The 20,947-nt window shown below is 35.4% G+C and overlaps 3 protein-coding genes across 9 annotated transcripts; all 3 read right to left on the reverse strand.

Moving 5' to 3' along the window:
- Positions 1-264: 264 nt before the first annotated feature.
- On the reverse strand, positions 265-12,032 carry LOC111019107 (phosphatidylinositol deacylase). Of its 6 annotated transcripts, none has more exons than XM_088119488.1 (19): positions 11,709-12,032; positions 10,692-11,024; positions 10,271-10,519; positions 9,752-9,942; positions 9,502-9,673; positions 8,100-8,237; positions 7,835-8,024; positions 7,414-7,559; positions 6,928-7,101; positions 6,696-6,806; positions 6,280-6,399; positions 6,015-6,171; positions 4,809-4,972; positions 4,630-4,716; positions 3,459-3,787; positions 2,850-2,931; positions 2,173-2,312; positions 1,473-1,704; positions 265-1,079 (listed from the first exon to the last, which is right to left on the reverse strand). In XM_088119488.1, the coding sequence occupies exons 1-19, from the start codon at positions 11,742-11,744 to the stop codon at positions 747-749; spliced, it is 3,384 nt and encodes a 1,127-aa protein (XP_087975614.1). In that variant the 5' UTR covers positions 11,745-12,032; the 3' UTR covers positions 265-746. The 6 variants fall into 6 exon arrangements, with proteins under 6 accessions (XP_087975614.1, XP_087975615.1, XP_022151126.1 ...); XM_088119489.1 differs by having other exon boundaries at positions 10,692-11,414; positions 11,709-12,031; XM_022295434.2 differs by having other exon boundaries at positions 10,692-11,057; positions 11,709-12,030.
- A 1,053-nt stretch (positions 12,033-13,085) lies between these two features.
- Positions 13,086-16,340, reverse strand: LOC111012541 (transcription factor HY5). Of its 2 annotated transcripts, none has more exons than XM_022286829.2 (4): positions 16,134-16,340; positions 15,557-15,734; positions 15,277-15,418; positions 13,086-13,362 (listed from the first exon to the last, which is right to left on the reverse strand). In XM_022286829.2, the coding sequence occupies exons 1-4, from the start codon at positions 16,246-16,248 to the stop codon at positions 13,294-13,296; spliced, it is 504 nt and encodes a 167-aa protein (XP_022142521.1). In that variant the 5' UTR covers positions 16,249-16,340; the 3' UTR covers positions 13,086-13,293. The 2 variants fall into 2 exon arrangements, with proteins under 2 accessions (XP_022142521.1, XP_022142438.1); XM_022286746.2 differs by having other exon boundaries at positions 15,277-15,433; positions 16,134-16,337.
- A 1,337-nt stretch (positions 16,341-17,677) lies between these two features.
- On the reverse strand, positions 17,678-20,729 carry OCP3 (overexpressor of cationic peroxidase 3). The gene is made up of 5 exons (XM_022283380.2): positions 20,437-20,729; positions 19,960-20,319; positions 19,284-19,586; positions 18,017-18,186; positions 17,678-17,922 (listed from the first exon to the last, which is right to left on the reverse strand). Exons 1-4 carry the CDS (start codon positions 20,650-20,652, stop codon positions 18,046-18,048), a joined length of 1,020 nt encoding a protein of 339 aa, XP_022139072.1. The 5' UTR covers positions 20,653-20,729; the 3' UTR covers positions 17,678-17,922; positions 18,017-18,045.
- Positions 20,730-20,947: the final 218 nt, after the last annotated feature.

Below are 20,947 nucleotides of genomic sequence, written 5' to 3' on the forward strand. Positions count from 1 at the left end.
ATTCTCTCTATAAGAGATTTTTTTTAGCAGAGGACCGACAGTTGAGACAATGATAGAAGAGAGAGAGACTGAAAATGACAACATAACAACAAAGAAGCCACATTGTTTTTTCCTTTTAAAATTTGTTTAAACACATGCCGCCAATGCACATCTTCATTCTGCTCAAGAGACCAAAATTATAAGTTTAGGATACGACAATCACACATTTACCACAAAGAAGTTGCAAACATTTTATGAAACTGGACATGTAACGACGCTATGAGGAAAAAAAAGATCATTGTCTCATCTTGACTGATCAAATGCACTTCCACAAAAAAGCTGATCAAATGCACTTCCACAAAAAAGCAGTAATTCGAAGCTAATGTTCGAGTTTTCGAAAAACGAAACAAATCGTGTACCTCTTGATCCATGCCAACATCAGCTTTGTAACGTCCTATGGTATACAGTCGAGTTAGCTACCTGTTGAGCCGCGAATCTAGTAAACTCTCCTCACATTGGTATCAGAACAAAATACAACTAAAATGTGTCTTAAAAAGTATGAGCAGGCATGGCCAAGTGGAAAAAATGGCTCAGCCTTGTACGACTCATGAGGACTAGTTCTCACCCTATCTTGCAATTACACGCCATCTACGGCGAGTTTTGGCAGCAAAAACCGTGATGAATCTCACTATTTTTCGAGAACCAAGAAACTAGCGCAACTGGCGTAGTGCCAGTTCTTAAACTCAGGCTGATATCTGTCATTGTTCTCAGTGTCTGTGAGAGTGCTTTCGACCGCCAAAATGGGGCTCTCCCTTCTCCCTGTTCCTCCTCTGTAAAATTCTCAAGGCAAACGAAATAGCTCCTATTGTGGCCATGGCGTAAAAGACTTTATATGGAGCTAAAGCCAGGCTACACATATAGGCATAATATCCAGCAGCTAAATAGATGAAATCCAGTCTGACTTCATTTCGCGAGAAACCGAAGAAAGAAAATGAATAGGAATTGAACTCGGGTTTTGAATTGCAGATACCATGGAGGATGGCTCCAGTGCAAAGAAAAGAATCCAGCAACCATGGAAAGCCTTGGTTCGTCCCTATCCTCTGCAACCCCGAAAAATAGGCAATGTGAAAACCAACAAGATAGCTAAATGCATAGTGGAATAACTAAAGCTGTTTTTCTTTAGAGAGGGGGATGGAGGATACTCCAAAAACTTGGGAAATCGACCATGCGATTCATACGAACAAAATTGCTGTCATGTAGCAAATAATGGTCTTTTGTTCTCTCTCCACTTAAATAGAAAATAACCATAAATACAAGATCGATAAAATGGATGCAAAGGCTCAGTGTTTTTCTTACTTTCTAGATGGCGTCAAAGAGGAGCTATGTCATGCGTATAAAGTGGCAGTGCTTTTGAATTTTTGATATTGCAATTAAAAAAATAGAATATATTGTGAAACAGATTTCGGGCAAACATTTTATTTTCGTAATCATACCTGCAACCAAGCGACAAGTGAAGGTGCAAACATAACCGCTGCAACAAGATGCAAGATCAATAAGCCATGACAATGATGGAATATCTCTAATTGAGTCTCCCCGAAACTTTTTGAAGTGCCAGGACTGGTTGAAATGTTGTCTTCAATAGAATCCTTCAAGTTCACTTTATCATGCAATGGAAATGTGGACTGAGAACCATTTCCAACTTGTAATTTTTTGCTTCGTACATGGCTGCAAAAGGAAGCTGTCAAAAAACTGATCCAAAAACATGGAACAAAACTTAGGAACAGCGTAGTAAAAACTAAAAAGTTTCACAGTTTGCTACCATATGGCCTTGATTATATAGGAAACAGCTGGTGTAATGCTTATTAACTCTGTTTCTACTTGTACAACAAAGTAATCTCTTTTTTCCCCCATAAAATGATATAACCCAAATGACTAGTACTGAAAGATGAAAAGATAAAAGAAATACAATAACTTCATAACTATTTGAGGTACTTGGAACCCGAGCATTCTAACTCAAGCCTCGGACAAATAAACAATTGCCTACTTTCAGGCTCATCCCACCCACTCTATTTATAACAAATCCTTTGCTAATAACTAATATACCGTTGCTCCTAATAATATATCCCTATCTTCTATCCAAATAATAACATTCCTATCAGAAGACAGCAACAGTAATAAAAAGAAAAAAAGTACCTGGATAGGGCATTGTGACAACAGAAAGCATGGAAAACGAGTAGTAAAAACAATCCCATTGCTGGATGAATAAAGCATGCCATGGTAATAGCAGAAAGTGCAGTAGCCAGTGACGGATTGACTCCCAACACTCTTACGACCTAATATAAAATGAGTGGGTTAGACAATAGATCAAATTGGCAATCAACAGCTCATAACCTTACACTATTGAAATAGAGGTAATGGACAATAAGGGACTTCTATGCTTCTCAGAATTGGATTCTCTCGTTAAATATGAAAAGCAAAAATTTCAAAACAAGCCATTTTTCAAGCATTAACATGGTAGAGTTATTCACATATATGGTAGGCCATGTCATTGACAGCATAGTTTCTTAAGGCAACAGATCTAGGATGGGCGAACACTTTTTTTAGGCATAATACTGCTTAATGAGAAGATTTGAAAGCCTACATGAAAATGATTGTTTAGTTCACTCTGAAGTTTACAACAATACGAGTAAAGGAAAATGAACATTATAGTTGTCGAACAACTTGAGTGAAGCACACTACACAATATTACTTGGAGAAAAGATGACAACAACTGAGTGAACATGGTCTAGTTTGTCTAGCGTGGATCTAGTTCAAGTGTACTCTGAAGTGTAAATTCTTAACTGCATTTACAATCACGGATAAAAGCATACCTTTGATGATTGAAAATGCGAAAATATTTTGCTAAACAACCTAAACAGTACAAAGCTGAAATTTCCTTCCAACACTTGCCACCTGAAACATGGTCAGTCAATCATTCAGGCACATGAGCAGTAATAGGCATTCAAAACTATGGCTAATATGCTCGCCAAATAAGATAAATAACCAAATAATTCAGGTTGAACCAAACCCATTCCCCTCGAACAAGAACAGCCCAAAATATCTAGGAAAAAGGTTCAAAATTGTGAAGTAGAAGAAAGTATTACATGGTACATATTTTTAGTTAGTACTTTTAAATTGTAAATGCAAAATAATAGTTGGAATTTTGGTAATTAACACATAAATGGCATTTGTAACCTGAAAAATAACTTGACTACTATTGTCAAAAATGAAGGTTTAAAACCATGATAGAGACCACTAAAATGTCTGCATAGTGCAGCCAATGATCTCTGATTATTTAATACCAATAGTTGTTTACCGCACTGACATCACCTTTAAAGTAGTTTGGTTGAGAAGTTTCCTCTATAAGAAGATGGTCAAGACATCGTCTATTCAATTAGTATTCAAGTTTTGTGAATAGTAAAATGGCGTAACAATCTGACCTTGTCTTGATGAAAACATGCACAACCGCCATTGCATAGAATATCAGCTGGGATACCAAAATCAGAGTAATGACAGTAGCATTTGCAAATGAATAACAGACCACTGAGACTGTGGTGAAGATAGCCAGAGGAGGTAACGGTTGAGAAGTTAAAAGTGAAAGGAACAAAGAGAGTAAAATAGGTACAAGGACCAAATAAAAAAATGGGAATGGTATTCTCAAGTTGGACTCTACAGCTGTCAGCATTGAAGGTACAGGAAAATCATGATTCCATGCTTGCGCTTGCCGCATCAGTGCAAAAAAAATAACAACAATACAAAACCCAACTATCTGCAAGAAAATAATGCATAATGTAAGATTTTTAAAAATACTTAGAATACATACAATAAATCTTATACAAGCATATGAGAGAAAAAGAGAGGGAAGGGTTCAAAAGCATATCATAAACTCAGAAGGGAGGAAGAATGACAGAAGAGAAGCAGGTGAAAAACATACCAATTGAAAATTAAGACTAAATGAAGAGTATTATTGGGTCCATCGACATTTAAATAAAATATAAATCTAAATAAATAAAATTGTAGGTACCAAAGGCCACTAGTGTAAAATTCATCCATGATTTTAATGGCTCAGTAAAAGCGTACTTGTAGCCAAATGTTAGAGAGTTGGTTCAATATTAAATCTGCTCTAGTATAGTAATAAATTGAATATATAACAGCATGATGAGTGAAACATCGACCTTAGCCTCCTGCAATTACACGCTTAACAAATATAAATATTATAATTAGACTTATCAAAAGATTTCTACTTCTTTGAGAATGGACTGATTTATGCTTGGAGAAGTAACAGCTAAAACCTTCAGAACACAAGCATAAAACGTTCCAGTCATTTCTTCCCATAGATACCTCACAGGAGCATATAGCCATCACAACATAGTCAAAACGTTAACCAAACACAGTTCCATTGGATTCACAAGGTTCCAATCTTTTTGATGAATGTGTATAAGAACTTGTCCAATGCAGGAGAGAAGGAAACATCATAAAACATAAAGTATGAAGCATAAAAATAAAATAAATATACGTAGCACTTTCCATTGACTCGGGAATAATGTGAAACATATAGTTGGCTATAGAAATAAGCAAGTACAATATTTTTGGAAATTAATAAGCTTGTACCTGTGAATTATATAAAAGCAAAAATCTCCCAGCAGCTGCACTGAGAGAGACAACAATGCTTGTTTTGTACGAACAGTGAGGATCTACCTGTAGAGATGAAAGGAGTTAACAAGATCAAATTTTCAGATTATTATTACATAAGAACAAATGGAAGCATAATTCTAGAAGAAACTTCATACCAACAATAGAACGCTTGTTTTCTCTGATCCTGCACTAGAACTCCATAGTGCTGGTGCAGAATCAACAAGAATTGTCTCACTCTGAAGATTGGGGAAAATATGAAGACCAGATATGTCGTCCCAAGCAAGTGCTACAGGTGGAAAACAACGCAGTCTACACAGTCCTGAATTTTGAAGAAAGTGAAACAGGGAGGATGAATAAGAACATTCTAACGTCATTTAAGCTCTCCGTCCTAACACTCAATTATACGGATTTCCTTTCACAAATCCATGATGGGTCTCAGAGGCAAATAAAACAGCTAGAACTAAGTAGGTAAACCAAATGACCTGCACCATTATACGTGTAATGCTTTCACTTTAAAGCAAAATAAAACACCTAACAAAAGTTTGTAGTCATGATAACAAGAGCATTGCCAAAGTCTAAACCCTAAACTAAGTTGAGAAACACATGATCCTAAATTATCACCAATGATATGAATACGAAATTTATACCATGATATTTAGACTATTAACACAACAAATTGAAAATTAATAAAAGATCTTTTTTGTAATTACAACCTTTCCTTGTTCATGAACAATTGGAAAGAGTTTGTTTAGCTTCTTTGGGAGGGGTTGCCTCTGCCCCAGCCCTTTGCTTGTAACCTTCTGTCTTTCGATAGTTTATGAAATGTTCTGAAAGTTTCATATCAAAAAATAAAATAAAAAATATTTCAAATGGATGCTAGTTTCTTCCGTAATTTTATTTTCATAATATGTCCACTTTTACAATCAAGAGCGCCGAAAACACTTGGGAAATTGTTTTGTCCTTTCAAATGAAATTTACAATTATGGAAACTCCAATTGCCACTAATCAAGAAAAGGTCATGGTTACTTAATTACTTATGTGCAGCAATCCAGGAGAAAGAAGAACCCAATTCTCCCAAATGAACTCCACTCCTTCCTCTCCTGTAGAGACTATGCTAACTCTTTTGACCTCCCCAAAAATGGCTCTCATAGCATTTAGCAACAATTAAGACTTATGGGATGGCTAGAATGCAAAATGACAAGCAGAAATGATAACCAAAAAAAATTGTATTCTGTAATATTTTTCATAAACAATTAAGACGTATGGGATAGTTAGAATCCAAAATATTACAGAATACAAATTACATTTCAAAGATACATGAAAAATATTACAGAATACATCCAATAAAGTATTCAACTCACTACTGTTGTCGACATCACCAGCTTCATCATCTGGTAGTTCAGAATTCTTAATTCCACAACCTGTTGTTTCAAGATGCAAGGTAACTGGGAGAAGTCCTAAGCTAATTGGGAATGATAAGTTCAACACCAGAGAATGATCCTCCTTCATAAACATGTCCTACACAATAATTAATTTACAAACAATCCAGTCATCAAGTTGATACTAAGTGAGAGACTATTCTAAAATTTTGGAGCACTTAAAAAAGCAACTTCATGCGGTACTTACATCATTATGGTACTTGGAAAGAAGCATTGACCAAGGTGATATTTCTTTCCTCCCTGCATCAGGATTAAAGAATTGCCCAACTGCCATGGAAACTGCAGGTGGAGGTCTGCCTGAAACAGTCTGACCATCAAATAGTTATAATACATGGCACTAATTCTTACATATTTCTGATTTCGCTTTTAAGTAACTAATTTTATAAAAAGGAAAGTAGAATTCACACACTATAAAATTTTTTAAAGAAGAAACCAACATTTTTAGGTTGTAAGCATTCCAACCTAAATCTGTAAGAAGAAAAAGTAAATCAAGCAAACAACACTTCGGAAACTTTTGTAGTAGAGAGGGAAACTATAAATGGCTAATTCATTTTATGGAAGTAGAAAGTGAAAATCTAATTTACAGTAAGTGAGGATCAATACCGGTCGAGGTGCAACAGAAATTGTAAGAAATCTGAAGCCATGCATATCCTCAGGTCCCAACATCAATACAGCAGAAGGAGGAGCTTGCTCAGTCTGACTCCCAGGTTCAATCTAACAAGCATAGCAGCACAGATCAATGAATGAATTAAATCCTAAACCTTCATACATCTGGTCCAGGAGCAAAAAGATGTCAGAAAAAGAGAAAGATCCACTGCATAAACAAAACTAGTACCTGTCTCGGTGCTGGTCCTGAAGGAATTTGCACCATCTTTGAGGTCACTTCAAGAACCCTTTTACTTAAAGGTAACCCAGCAGACTTTCCCTTTTCGGGCCAAAGATGAAGTCTGACCCCAGAACATGGTAACAGGTTCGTTACAAATATAAAGTGGCTTTTGCCAGTTGACCCCTACAGAGAACAAAAAGTTAGAAACTATACATGGAATAATGTCAACTAACGGGAGGGAAGATTGATAAAATAGTGTCAACTTGGATGAAATTTTGAAGGGGGAAATCCCCTCAAATTTAATCTTATTGAGCGATAGAAAAATCTATGAAGTTAGATAAACAAAATCCTAAAGCTTGATATTGTAGATATTTGGTGACTAAGGCCACATAGGACTGGCCACAATGGGAATCTATTATCTCATGAAAAAATGAAACAATAACATGTTGGGTCAAAATTCTCAAGATTGCAGATGTAATCATTACTGAAGCTAACCAGTTTCTCCAAGTCCAACCACCGCCTACGACCATCCATGGCTAGAACAGTGACAGTACTCGTCTGAATATATAGGTCCCTCTCTAGGCCATCGTCACTCCAATGAATGTTTTTAGGACATGCATCTCGAGAGAGAACCACAGATCCTGCAATATAATATCCCTGCTATAATTCTTCTAAATACAGAGGTTGTATTAGACAACTTTGCATATATCAAAACTTGAAAAGCTAATGAATCCATTAAACATCGATGCTGATTTTTTCTTCAAATTTATTGCCACAGATCCAACGCGAGAGAACAAAGAGCTCTCATATAGATGGATGCAAACTAATAATTTTATCCATCCATTGGAATATAATTTTATAAAGAGCATAAGCAGCAACTTTAATGCGCAGACACAAAAAGAATATAACAAACTACCAGATGCGACCTCCACGTTTTTAGCAGGAAGATGTGCTGATTGCTGAGAACTGTGTGATTGGGTCTTCCAATTGAAACTCTGCGGTATTCCACTATGGAGCATTCTGGTCAATATAGAGAGTCTTTCTTGAGTGGCCAAAAATGGTTGGCCTGTATTGGAGTCTATCAAACTAAGAAGGGTGTGTGACACCTAGCCAAAAGGAAAAATTTCAGAACAGTCTCAAGACAGCTTAAACTTTCAAAGTTGAAGATAAATTTTGCTCACCTGTATAACTAATTGATTACACCACAAAATTGCCTGATGTTCCATTGATAACCACACATTTTTTACACCTGTACTGCTGATCATAAAGCCATGTGTAGGAGGAACAATCCCATCCAGAGATTCTAACTTTGACCTCACCTATAGACAAGGATGGAACTATCAACATGCATTGAACATATTGAATTTATCGTAATATCTCTCCTCACCCCCCTCCAAAAGGAAAGGAAAAAAACAATAAAGGAATAAGAAACATAATACTCTAAAGCAAAAACCTTAATAAAGATTTTCTATTTTGCAGAATAGAAAATAAGTTCTTATAATTACAGAACAATCAAGAAAGTATACTGTATACACCACAAGAGCTCTAAGAAATTAATCAAATCCCAAAAATACATCCATCTCCTAAAGTTTTCTACTTGTTAAAATATCAATGGATGATAAAAATTTTCATAACGCGTCATCTTAAACTTTTGGATTCAACGGTGATTTAACATGGTACTAGAGCAAGATGCCTTGCGTTTGACCCCATAATATCATTTCCTCTCCTCCTAAATTAATATTGATAACCACTTGTTATATCTTGTGCAAATCTCCAAGCTCACAAGTGAGAAGGAGTATTAAAATATTGGTAGATGATTAAATTTATCATAACCGAGTTAGTAGTGAAAAACACTACTCTGCGGCCAAAATATTACCTCTAAACTCCTAGTAAGATTAACATGCCAAATTCTTTTATCAGCTCTAGAAGAAAGAGAGATACCTTCCTATAATTCCAATAACTCCAATAAACCTCTAAATTCCTCGAAGTCTTCCTCTGACAGATTTATTCTGGCCAAAATTCTCAAAGACTAAGTTTTCACGTCTCGAGACTCCAAAAACATATAAAAGTTTCTGCTGAACTAAATAAAATTGAAAATTGCAACTCAAAAAGCTGACAGCCTGACATCACCCATGTATTCTTCCAAAAAAGAATCATTATTCCATCCCAATCTTAATAACTGAAAACTTATCCACATGGCCCAATAAACTTTCATTAAAATGAGAAAGTGAGAAGAATAACCTCAAGGCCAAGGAGATGGAAAAATAAAAACCCTGCCTAAAAAGAGGAATCAAACAAAACCCCCAATCTTAGTTGATAAATTGAGAGAAACGAACTCAATCACAGGAATTTATTTTGGTATTTTTTAGTCTCCTACATTTTCTTTCACCCAATAAATATATGAAGGCCATAGACCTTCAACAAAGTAGAAAGTTAGATGCTACGGTCTGTGTATTCAAGCCAAATATGCACGAGAAAAATATTATCCTTTTACTAGTACATAAAAGGCTTTGAAATGTAGTTTAATTAAGACAGAGGTCCCACATTGCGTTAATTGGCAAAGAAGAAACGATGCAAATGTACCTGATAATCATGATAGCCGCCGGAAATTGAAACTACAACAACGTGTGAAAGCAGAGGATCAGATGCATAATACCCACTTCGGGTTATTTGAACCTCATAGCCCTTCCTCCACTCCTGATTTACACGGGTGAAGTACCGACCCAAAGATGGTTGCAACGCTAGAGGAGGTGATCTGAATAACATGTGAAAAACAGATGAAGCACAAAATTAACAAATTAAAAGTTTTCAAAGCATCAAGACAGTAACTCACTGGTGAGGGCTAGAAAGTGTAAGAACTGTTTCAACAGCCGATTTTCTAAGTCTAGGATGCACGACTGCAGCTCTTGCAACAAACCCACCCATAGAGTGGCCAACCAATATCACACTTCTAGGCAAACTTGCAGAGTCAGCAGCACCTTCTTTTGCTCGGGCATCAAAAGATTCTTTGTACTGATCTAGGATCTGCACGCGTAACATAGTAAATTGGTAATGAAGTGGAGAAATTTAACAAAAGACTTGTTGGGCAAACCCACACCACAAAACCATTATATTATTTTTTTAAACAGATTGAAATAGAATGAACAAAAGAAAATGCTTTGCAATATTCCTGCACGAGGAAAGAGATAGGAATGAGCAATGAGAGAATGTGGAACGATATTCCTTCCTACCATATATCACACTCATTCACCCTCCCCTCTTACCTTGGTGGAAAAGAGGAAAAGAAATCTTGAATATGGTGCAATATATTAGACAAAGACAACTAAACTACAAAACTTTTTAAGAGTGATACCCTGTGGATGGCATGTACTACATATTCTGCATGTTCTTCAAGTATCCCACCGTCCATAGCAGAGTGTTCGCCTTCAAGATCCACTGCAAACCAATCCAATCTACGTATGTAGTGGTCAGGCAACTGCATGCCAGCCAAATTAGTGCCTGTCTCACTCTCTACCTTACCTATGGAAGCCTCCTGATAAAAAGTGTGTTCAAGTGGGCCTCCTTGATAAGCCCTATCAGATTCTGATGCCAAGGATCGCACCTGTAATTAAAAAAGTTTTCAAACGAAAAGCATAACTACTATTTACAAATTAGGAAAAGAAGGAAAATGTACAATTGATTTCTGACTTTAAATCAAATACATAATGGAAATGAAAGGTCAGAGAAATCTATATTATAAAAGAAGAAACAGAAAAGGAAGAAGAAGACCTTGCCTGCTTGTAGCTACCTCCATTTCCTGGAATGAAAAGGACTGGAACTCCACTAAGTTTCTTAAGATGCTCCTTGAAATCAATCTTTTTCCATCCTTCGTGATACAAATACACCCCATATTTTTCTGACGACAAGCCAACCGGTGAGGAAATTGGAATGTATGTTGGATACATGTACGTCATAATGCAACCATTAGAAATTGGCTTTAGAATTTCATATGTAGCAGCAAGGCTGATCCATACAGTCGCAGTTATAAGAACAGCAATTTTGATTTTGGCTCTAAGGTCTTGCATCCTTGGGAAAGAGCAGAGCACCCAGTCCTCGTTTAGCTCTCTCTACAAAGCTCCCATAAATATCGGTTTTTAATCCTATAGAAAACACCACAAATCTGTAACCCACCTCAAAATCTACTCTTTCCGAAACACAAAAACAAAGTGCAAGAGAGACAATTTTTTTTATTTCAATTAATACTCATCACAAACTACTTCTCTTCAATGAACTTCGTTCTTGAAAGAACATGAAAAACCAAAACGAGATGGTTGGATTTGGATCCACTGCGGCAAAAACGTGAAGCATGAGCGGGAGTAACAGAGTAAATGAACTCCCCATGGCTATCCAATCCCATGCCAGACCGCCATAAATAAGAAGACATAAAAACAGCAACACGGACGATTAAACAATAACATCTCAACCATCATACGCATTGGACTTCCAAGTCTTCCAGACTAAACAACAAAAAAATCTAAAATAAGCACAAAAGATACACAGATTACATCTACAAACAGCTCGTTGAGAATTCAGATCATAGAAGGACAGCAGAAGAAATAAAGATCGAGCTAATTTCGCATCCAAATCCATCGAAGCACGCAGCATCCAGGAGAAACAAGTCGACGACGAATTAAAGCGAAAACTGAAAGCACTAATTGAAAATACAGGAAATGGATCTGATCGAAACACCAAGATTCGGAATCTCTAGAGCAGAACAAGAAGCATAGCGAGTTGAGAGAGCGAAAGCTTACCCGATCCGTGAAGCGCAAAGGAAATGGCGGGAGCATGAGAGTGAACTAATCAGATCGTGCTGGATATATTTCTGGAATCAGACCTTTTTTTCCTTTTTTTTCCTTTTTTCCTTTCAATTATTCTCCTTTTCGAAAAAGGTGCAGCAAATTTTTTATGAGAAAATCTTATTAGAAGAGGAAGTATAAAATAATTGAAAATATATTGAGAGGTTTGACCAAACTTTGACTCTTGATCGACCGTTATGTCTGCAAAAGCAGGTTTTGAGTTGATGTGGCGTGTTTTTACTGGTGGTTGAAACCGCGTTTACGGGGATCTTATCATCCCCCCTTCGATGCCACCGAGACTCCGCGACGAGATTGGGGGGTTCCTTTTTGGCGGGGATAAAAATAAAATTTAGGTTAAAATTATAAAGTAACTTATATTGTCATTAATTAATTTTGAAAGTTTGAAATTGTAATTATATTTCTGAATTTAAAATTTTAAAAATTCCTCCACTCCAATTTTAGTTTTTGTTTTATATGTTTATTAACTTACATTCTTGACTTATTGATAAAAAATATTAATTAAAATACTTAAGCAATTAATCTAATATATTAATTGCTAAGTATTAAATCAATGACTAACCCATGATATTTTAGGGGTGAAATGTTTATTTCATTTACTACATTTCTATGAATTTTTTAATTTAATTTTTTCATAAATATTTATCAACATTTTTAATGAAAACATCAGCATTTTCTTAAAGTTGAAAGTTTAATATTTAAAACTTGGACCTCCTGCGAAATCTTTAAAAATTACATTCTTTTTTCTTGAGTACTTTAAAAATTGAATTTAACCTTTTTTTTCTTGGAAAAATAATTATAAATGGAAGTTAATAATTTAAGAAGCAAATCTCCATTGCTTCTAAAAAGGAAAAAAAATAAAAGGTGCAAAATGAAGGAAAAAAAGAGAACCCAGTTTGCATTTGCTTGTTCGGGACAAAATTATTTACCTCGTCTGAATTGTTTTGAACTTACTTAAATTGTTATATTTAATTTTGAAATTCGACTAATAATTTGAAAAATGATTTTGTGAAATATTAATAGATAATTAAGTCACTAACAAACAAATTTATCACATCTCAAAGAAAAAGTAAACATTTTAGTAATTATTAATGGAACCAATAAACATTTTATTTCTACCACAATAATTTAACAACAAATGGTTAAATGTCTATCTTCATTCTCAAATCAATTTAAAAAATCCTAATTGTCAAATCATAACCACATATATGCTAATTCATAGTCTTCCAACTTCTTTTTTTTATTTCTTTAAATATATAAGAATCCAACTTTCACAATTATATTTAATATTTCTTTTTTTAACCATTAAATGCGTGATAAAAAGCATTTTTCACTTTCTCTATCATACATCCAACAATTATAAAATTATCAACTATTGTGTCAGTCATGTTAAATAATTTATCCAAATAAACACTATTTTAAACTTTTCATCCCTTTCTAGTTGATAACGTTATTTACTACTTTGATTTTTTCATTCCCTTCTAGCTATTAAATGTTATCTTGTACATGCTACAAATTTCAACTATATAGATTCATTGGCATTGGCAGCATCACCGTCACTTCTCTTATTGGTCGTCGTATTCTTTAGTATCTGTATGATCACGCAAAGTAACATAACGATGAAATTCTATCAAGAGTAAAGATTAGAATTGTGGATAAGAATACACAAGTATGACTAAATGGATCATCGTAAGAACATTTTAAGAGTGCAACTAAAAGCGTAATAGAAATTATGATAACATTTAAGCGAGTAGATATTATCGTAACGTAAATACTATGTATGAACTATATCATTCTTACACTGTGTAGATGGAATCCTCGAAAGTTAAAAGTGAGTGAATAAAATAAGGAAACTTTCATATCCAGACAAGCTTGCAATATATGATGGAGCTAGAAACAATTGCAAGGAGAGCGAAAATAGAAACATCTTAAGCAATAGAAAAGTCTTCCATGTATAGATATAGAAAAGACCTTGAGAGCAAAACGTAGTCTAGAAATAAATTTTTGTGGACTAGGAGATGATTATCTATATTCTCCATTCCTCACAACTCAAATGGAAAATGGAAACAATATATAGCAAAGCAATTGACATTTCATCATAATTAAAACGGAAACAATAAGCAAAGCAATTGACATTTATTGTTTGTGCATGGTCCCTACCAACCTACCAAGTATCAAATAAATCACCACGAACAATATTTGCCTACCCACCTATTAATAGGAGCTCCTACAGGCTATATATAACATCGGTTAATGGGTCTATAATTTCCTCATAGTTAATTAAGTGAATCTAGTTGCACTCAAAGAAAAGAAGTAAATTATTTTAAAATTTGTTAGCTAATAGATATATAAAATTAAAGGTTTAAATTTGTGTCTCCACATGTTGTTGAATTAGAAAATAATAATATATATGTCAAAGAACTCTTATAGTGTAACCGTGTAAGTGAGTATTTTCCACAAGGAGACCACAAACAAACATATTCTATGTTTTGTTTATAAACTACGATGATTGTTTAAAACCCTCCTTCGATGGTTCTCTTTAAAATAATATATCCATATGTATTGTTTAGCTAATAACATTTTCTAATCCATCCCATTATTTTTAGTTAGGATTTATTGTTTGTGAGCCTACTTTTCTTGGGGATTTTTTAAGGTTCAATACTAAAAGGTGGTTAGTTAACCATCATGATATGGTCGAGTGATCGATAAGGGCCAATATAAATAGTCTAGGCTTAGAGAGAATGAGTTCAGACTACGGTGACCACCTACTTAAGATTTAATATCCTATGAGTTACTTAAACAATCAAATGTAATAGGATCAGACGATAGTCTCTTGAGATTAGTTCAACTGTGCGCGAGCTGATCCGGACACTCACGAATATTAGGAAAAAAAATACAAGATAGCTAGTTACTTTCCATTCCATCTTTTTTCCTTGATTCATTGAGCCTGGTTCTTTACCATGAAAATATTTAGTATCTTCACCAATTGAACTATATTCTAGTGGGTAAAAAAAAAACGCATCTTATTACTATTTCTAATACTAAATATTGAAGTAACGAACACTAATATAATTCAACTTAATCCTAACTCAATTGATTAAGACATGTATTTTCAATTAAAAAATTGTGTATTTCGAACTTAGTATCGAAAAAATAAATAATAAGAATGAAACACTAATATAAAATTGAAATTAAGCATTTCAATGTGCGCTAAACAATAAACCATTCATAAATGGAGGAGAGAGGGGAAGTCTAAAGGATAGGCCAACTGCCCAGCAATAATTTATCTAATAAATGTCATCGTCCAATAGTATATGCTTAGGAGATTAAAGATTTGACACTTCATGGCTAAGGATAGATGGTTTCCCACTTAAGGAAAATGAGTAAGTATGAAGCTAATCAGATTACATAAATGACAATATATCAATGTGATGGGTTTGAAGACGTTATGATCATGTGCATAAAAGAGCAAAAAAAAAGGGTAAAGAAGTGGGGGTTGACGTACTTGTCTAAGCATCTGATTTTCATTCTGTAACGTGGACAGCTTTTCTTCAAGCTCGGAGTTCCTTTTCTCCAAGTTCGTTGCTCTAATTTCCAATTCATTTAGATACGCCTTTTTCCTCTCCCTTGCTTGCTGGGCTGAAACTCTGTTTCTTAACAATCTTAAAGAGAGAGAGATGAAACGTGTCACAAAAATGACATGCAGCACTCCCTCCACACATACGATACGGCTGAACAAAACGGCAATTAGGCGTACGATACTTTGGTCCCCATTCTAGCCTTACCTCTTAAGCCTTTTGCTTTCTTTGTCAGCGGCGCTTCGTCCCCTACTCCTAGGGCCGTCTGATCCAGCGGATTGGGCCCGGGCTTTACCAGACGCTGAAGTGCCGCCGGCGGAGGCAGAGTTGCCGCAGATCTGCGGCACTCTGCTGATCTCCTCCTCATCGCTGTCTACTCCTATATCTTCGCATAAAAAAATAAATCAAAACGTAATTCTGCCTCAAATACACAAATCGAGATGCGATTCCCGGAAATTTAAGAAACTGAGAGAGAGAGAGAGAGAGCTAAGAGTAGCATTATACGGTCCTACTACAACAAAACTTCAGAAGCTTGAACCAAGAAGGATAATCCTAAAGGAGAAACTGTCAAACTGGAAGGAGTTCAGAATCCGATACAGAGTCGTTGCAATATCTCCAGAGAAGAAGGACGATAAAGTTTTCCAAAACGAAACTCTTCTCCGATCAATCAGAAGAACAGAACAAAAAAAATTACTGCTAACGATATCCGATAACACTTCGTACAATGTTTTCAAAAGAAATATTGAACACGAGAGATCGTAAAGAAAACGAAAGGGAATCGAACCTTCTTTAATTTCACGTTCAAGTTGGAAGGCAGAGCTCGATGATCGCTCGCTGCTCGAGCGCAGACGACCAGCAGCAATCGGATTGGCGGCGGCGGCGGCGGATCGTTCCTGCATTGCGCCGGCGAATAATCAACACCGAAAAAATTGATGCGATAGAAAAACGAGACAAAGACGTTGCTTAAAAAGAAAAGGAAAACTAAAAAAGAGCGGGATGAGTTCGGTAACAGTGCATATATAGATAGGACAGCGAGTTGGTTTAAGTTGAATCTAGCCGTTGATTTTGTTTTCAATCTGACGGTTAGTAAAGTAGCAACGTGGAGGAAGATGAGCTTTACGAAGCGAGGTCAATCAAAGGTCGTAAAAGTGGAAACGTGGAGTATGTTGGAGCCGTATGATTTAGGTACGAATTTGAGATATGCGGATCAACATAAATTTCATTTTAGTCAACGAGTCCATTTCAACTAGAGAATTAAATCATTGTCTTTTTAAATAGTAATAGATATTTTTATTTGAGCTTTTATCAATATCTATTCTAATCTTTAAATATCGAATCAACCAATACAGTCACGGTCAAAAAAAAAAATTAATGCACGTCCTGTGTTAACATATGTATGCACATTTTAAATATCACATCATTCATACATTATAATCGATGAAAAAATAACATCAATGATAAAAATATTTACTTTAACTTTATAAATAATTAATTATTAAACATTCTAAAAGTCAAAGGACCTAGTAGTCTAATTATTTATTTATTAATGAAAAATATAAATGTTTTAAGCCTACACTTATAAATAATTAAAAAAATAATATATATATATACCAACATTTACTTAGTTCCGTGCTGATTAATACTTAATTTTAATAATTAAGAGGTTATAATTTCAAATCATACAGATATATATTTTTTAAACAAAAATCACCAATTACATGCTTCATACTATTTTGGAAAATATTATTCTTAACATGAATGGTGCCATCAATAAAATAAGTCCCACTAATTTATTATTATAGGCAGGTATTTCACATCTACAGGGATCTTCGTAAGATATAACCTAGAAGTGTCGTATTAATTATCGCCCGAATATATTTTAATTGATCAAGACTTATATCACTAAAAATTAGAAGCTCCAATTCTCGATCCCACATATCAATAAACTAAAAAATGAAAAATAAATAAAACTGATCACATTATTTAATAATATCATAACACTTCTAACTTTCCTAAACCGTAATTCTCAGGAATGTGCTCAAAATTGTCAAACAAATGAAAAATAAAAATAAAAACAAATATATATACTTTCAATTCAATCATGAAAAAAAAATTAATTTAAAATAGTGTTTTAGTCCATTGCATTCAACTTAATTCATGTACTTTCAAAATGCTCGTTTCAATCCATATACTTTCAAAATGTTCATCTTGATCCCTATATTATTTTCAATAGCTTATTTCAATTCTGTTGAAAAATATTTGTTGATCTCAAAAGTAACCATTTTAGTCTCTACTTTAAATCATGATTACATTTCAATAAAAAATATATTGTGCATAGTATTGGATTTAAATTATGATAGAAAAAATAGATTACAAATAAAATTAAATGATCAAAATTGTCAATTTTCAAAGTCATCATCACAATATTTCCATCCCCATTAAATATATAGTTAACAAGACGGCAAGTGTAAATAAGTTCTTCAATGACCATCACTCTCATAATCGCAAGTCCAAACCAAGTCATATTCCTAACACCGCGTTCGGCATCCAACCCAGAGCCACCTTTTCACGAACTAATAACAATATGAAACGTGGGATTTAAGTACATTCATATTCAAATCATTGCCAAAAGCACAAATCAAGATGGAGAGTAGAAAAGAAGCTAACCGTTTTAGGGGATTGGTAGATGAAGAAGATCAGGCAGATTTAGGAGCAGATGGATCATAAGGCAGGCGTTGATCAGGAACCCCTTCTTCAGCTCTCTCGTCTTCAAACCATTTCACTATTCTTTTGCGGGGCAGATTTGTTACTTGGACGATGCTACTAATCATTGAATTCTGTAAAAGGATGTTAAAAGACACAAGTTAGGTTGCAAAGAGAGGATCAGAAACAAGAAAAGACACGAAAGGAGAATTTCGGTGACTTAAGAGACGAGAAAAGAAGAACAAAAAGAATAACTCAAAACCAGCTTGCTTAGAGAATCAAACGGTTCATGTCTGCTTTTTCTTTCAGTGTCTTAAATCCTCAATGAAGATGATAGACCTCCATCCGGAATGTGTATGCCAGGAAGAAGAGGGTGCGTGAGGATTGCGAGGAACTTGGGGGGATGCCGATGGGCCCAAGTTAGTTATCGAAAGGGTTGTTTTGGGTATTTTGTGTGTTTATATATTGGCAGTAGGAGAGAGAGGTATTTTTTGGCTAAGTTGTTAGTGAGGTAAGTGGAGAGCTGGGAAGCTCTCATATTTCTCCCTTAGTTATGTAATTCATCAATAAAATAGAACTGGTCCCTATGCGAAGCCCTTTCTGCCTAGGACTCAATGAGTTCTCATCGTGAACTTGTAGAATACGGGTAGTTGAAATTTTGCTCCTCTATACCCAGGGGGCACCCGCCCCACCCAAAAGCCCAAACCTGAGAGAGATTTTTGGTATTAAGTTCACTAAAAGATTTGAACTTGAGACATCGAAGTCAGTATGACTAAGAAACCCCAAGCCCTTGACATTGGGCTGCATGAACTTGTAGAATACTTGGTATTTCAAATGATGATCTCTAAGATATCACAAAATTGGTGGGAATGGCCCTGGCCTATCATTGTTGTATTTACAGCAAATTGATTTGTTTAACTAATTTCATACGTTCATATATATAAAAAACCAAGATATAAACGTAAACATCGAATCTCAGGCATTTATTAACTTCTAAACATAATTATCTAGCATCCTCGGATATCTCGTTCATACACATCTCACTCTGTGAAATTTGATACTCATGATCATTGAACACATTTTATCAAAGACAATATGATCCCTACTTATAGTTTTAACTTATGATTCAAATTCTTTTCCACAGAAAACTGGCATAGGAGTCAGATACTCAGAATGCAAAGATTTCATGAACATTTTTTGATTCATAACTGGCGTAGGAAACTATACTTACAGTGGGCCGCTTTGTTCTTCTATACACTCTTTCAAGAGTTTCTAATTGAACCTTCTTCAGTCTCTTTTGAACAATCCAGCTCTGCTGCATGACATGAACAGGCCCCTTCATCACTTCTGCCTCTTCTGTAGTATCTACTATGGGTTCTTCATCAGTAGTTTGTATGGTTTTAGTTTCTGGAACCGATGGTGTGGGAGTGTCTGATAGAGTAGCACTCAACATCAGAAGATTCGGTGGTGGTTCACGAAGCAAATCGAGTACGATAGCCCTATCGAGACAAAGCTCGGCAGCAAGACTCTTGATCTGCAAAGTAAACAATGCATCAGAGCATTTAGCAAGATGAATGGATGGCATAAAGTAAGATAATCTTGCAAAGTAAAAAATGCATTAGCATTTAGCAAGACTCTTGATCTGCAAATCAAACATTACACTGGGGAAGTGCGTCTTATACCAAACCGAATTGGTTCAAACAGTTTCTGTGTTTTTCGAAATGCACTTTCATCACATAACTATAGCTGAATAACAAATCCGTTTCAATTTCTTATTCAATCGCAATGAAAACGAAAGGTTTCTGGTAGCTATATTGAAGAGAGTTACCGAAGAACACAATTACGCATTTTCTAGTTTGCCAGAATGTTGCATGAAGTGCATTACGACTTGTTAGAAAAAAACTCACGCTAGTTTTACGGCGGCCCTTTTTCAAAGCCGAGGCTAATCGTCGAAGTTGCCAGTTCTTAAGTTTTACAGTCATTTCCACTTCTTCCTTATCCCCGAGATCTTCTACTTCTTCTTCTGCTTCTTCTTCTGCTTCTTCTTCTTCTTCATCATCGATCCCAAGTGCTAACCCTAGCTCACGTTCAAGTTTGGCAAGATCTTCTTCGCTAAATTCATCCCCTTCACCATCATCATCATCCAGTGAAAGCTCATCATTCTTGAGATCTTCTTCCAGTAGACTAAACAACGCCTCGAGAGCATCCCCATCTACATCCTCCTCATTTTCCTCCTTGTCTCTAGCTTCTTTCGGAAATGAATTTCTCTGCGAAGATGAGCAGAGTAGCAGACTTTAAAGTTTCGGATAAGCTCAATTCCATGATCATGTCAATGCAACACAAACACTCAAAATAGAACGAACATCATATCATACAAGTCTTACCTTCTTTTTCTTCGAAGACGATGAAGACGAACTGAAGGCTGATTTCTGATTCCGACGGCGAGCAAATGTAAGAGAGAGTGTGAGACGAGACGGAGGGCGACGCGGAAGAGTAAAATTGGATGGAAACTGTCGGCGAAAGAGGAAACTATCTCTGCCGGAAATCGACGGCGAACATGGAAGCGCCTCCGGTGCCTTCACCGTCGCCGAGAAAGCCATCGCTCCTCACTTTGTCTACAGACCCCGAATTCAACCAATATCAAGACGGCAAGATGATAAACCTCTCTGAAACGACGCCGTTTGATGCGCACACGTAAACGACTCCCTTTATTTTATTTGGAAGTAGGCTATATTCGTAAATTGGAAATAAACTTTTGAAAACAAGCCTATTATTAAAAAAATATTGCAAATATAACGTCAAATGGTAAACTTAGCAGGATGATAATAATAATAATTATTATTATTGTAATTTAATGACGGGGAGTGAAGGTTCTAAACCTACAAAATTTTGATG

The sequence above is a fragment of the Momordica charantia genome (genome assembly GCF_013281855.1).
Source record: "Momordica charantia cultivar OHB3-1 chromosome 11 unlocalized genomic scaffold, Mcharantia_2.0 BLBB01000011.1, whole genome shotgun sequence".
NCBI lineage: Eukaryota > Viridiplantae > Streptophyta > Magnoliopsida > Cucurbitales > Cucurbitaceae > Momordica > Momordica charantia.

Bases quoted from the DNA above. Each gene is read 5' to 3' on its own strand.
- LOC111019107 (XM_088119488.1), bottom strand. From the start codon at position 11,744: ATGCTCCCGCCATTTCCTTTGCGCTTCACGGATCGG. The intron at 8,238-9,501 runs GTACATTTGCAT...CCTTGTCTATAG, and splicing joins GCGGCTATCATGATTATCAG to GTGAGGTCAAAGTTAGAATC. The intron at 2,313-2,849 runs GTATGCTTTTAT...ATTTTATATTAG, and splicing joins CGCATTTTCAATCATCAAAG to GTCGTAAGAGTGTTGGGAGT.
- LOC111012541 (XM_022286746.2), bottom strand. From the start codon at position 16,248: ATGCAGGAACGATCCGCCGCCGCCGCCGCCAATCCGATTGCTGCTGGT. The intron at 15,434-15,556 runs GTAAGGCTAGAA...TCTCTCTTTAAG, and splicing joins GAAAGCAAAAGGCTTAAGAG to ATTGTTAAGAAACAGAGTTT. The intron at 13,363-15,276 runs GTACGTCAACCC...GTGATCATACAG, and splicing joins AAAATCAGATGCTTAGACAA to ATACTAAAGAATACGACGAC.
- OCP3 (XM_022283380.2), bottom strand. From the start codon at position 20,652: ATGGCTTTCTCGGCGACGGTGAAGGCACCGGAGGCGCTTCCATGTTCG. The intron at 19,587-19,959 runs GTGAGTTTTTTT...TTTACTTTGCAG, and splicing joins AGGGCCGCCGTAAAACTAGC to ATCAAGAGTCTTGCTGCCGA. The intron at 18,187-19,283 runs GTAAGTATAGTT...ATCCTTTTACAG, and splicing joins GAAGAACAAAGCGGCCCACT to AATTCAATGATTAGTAGCAT.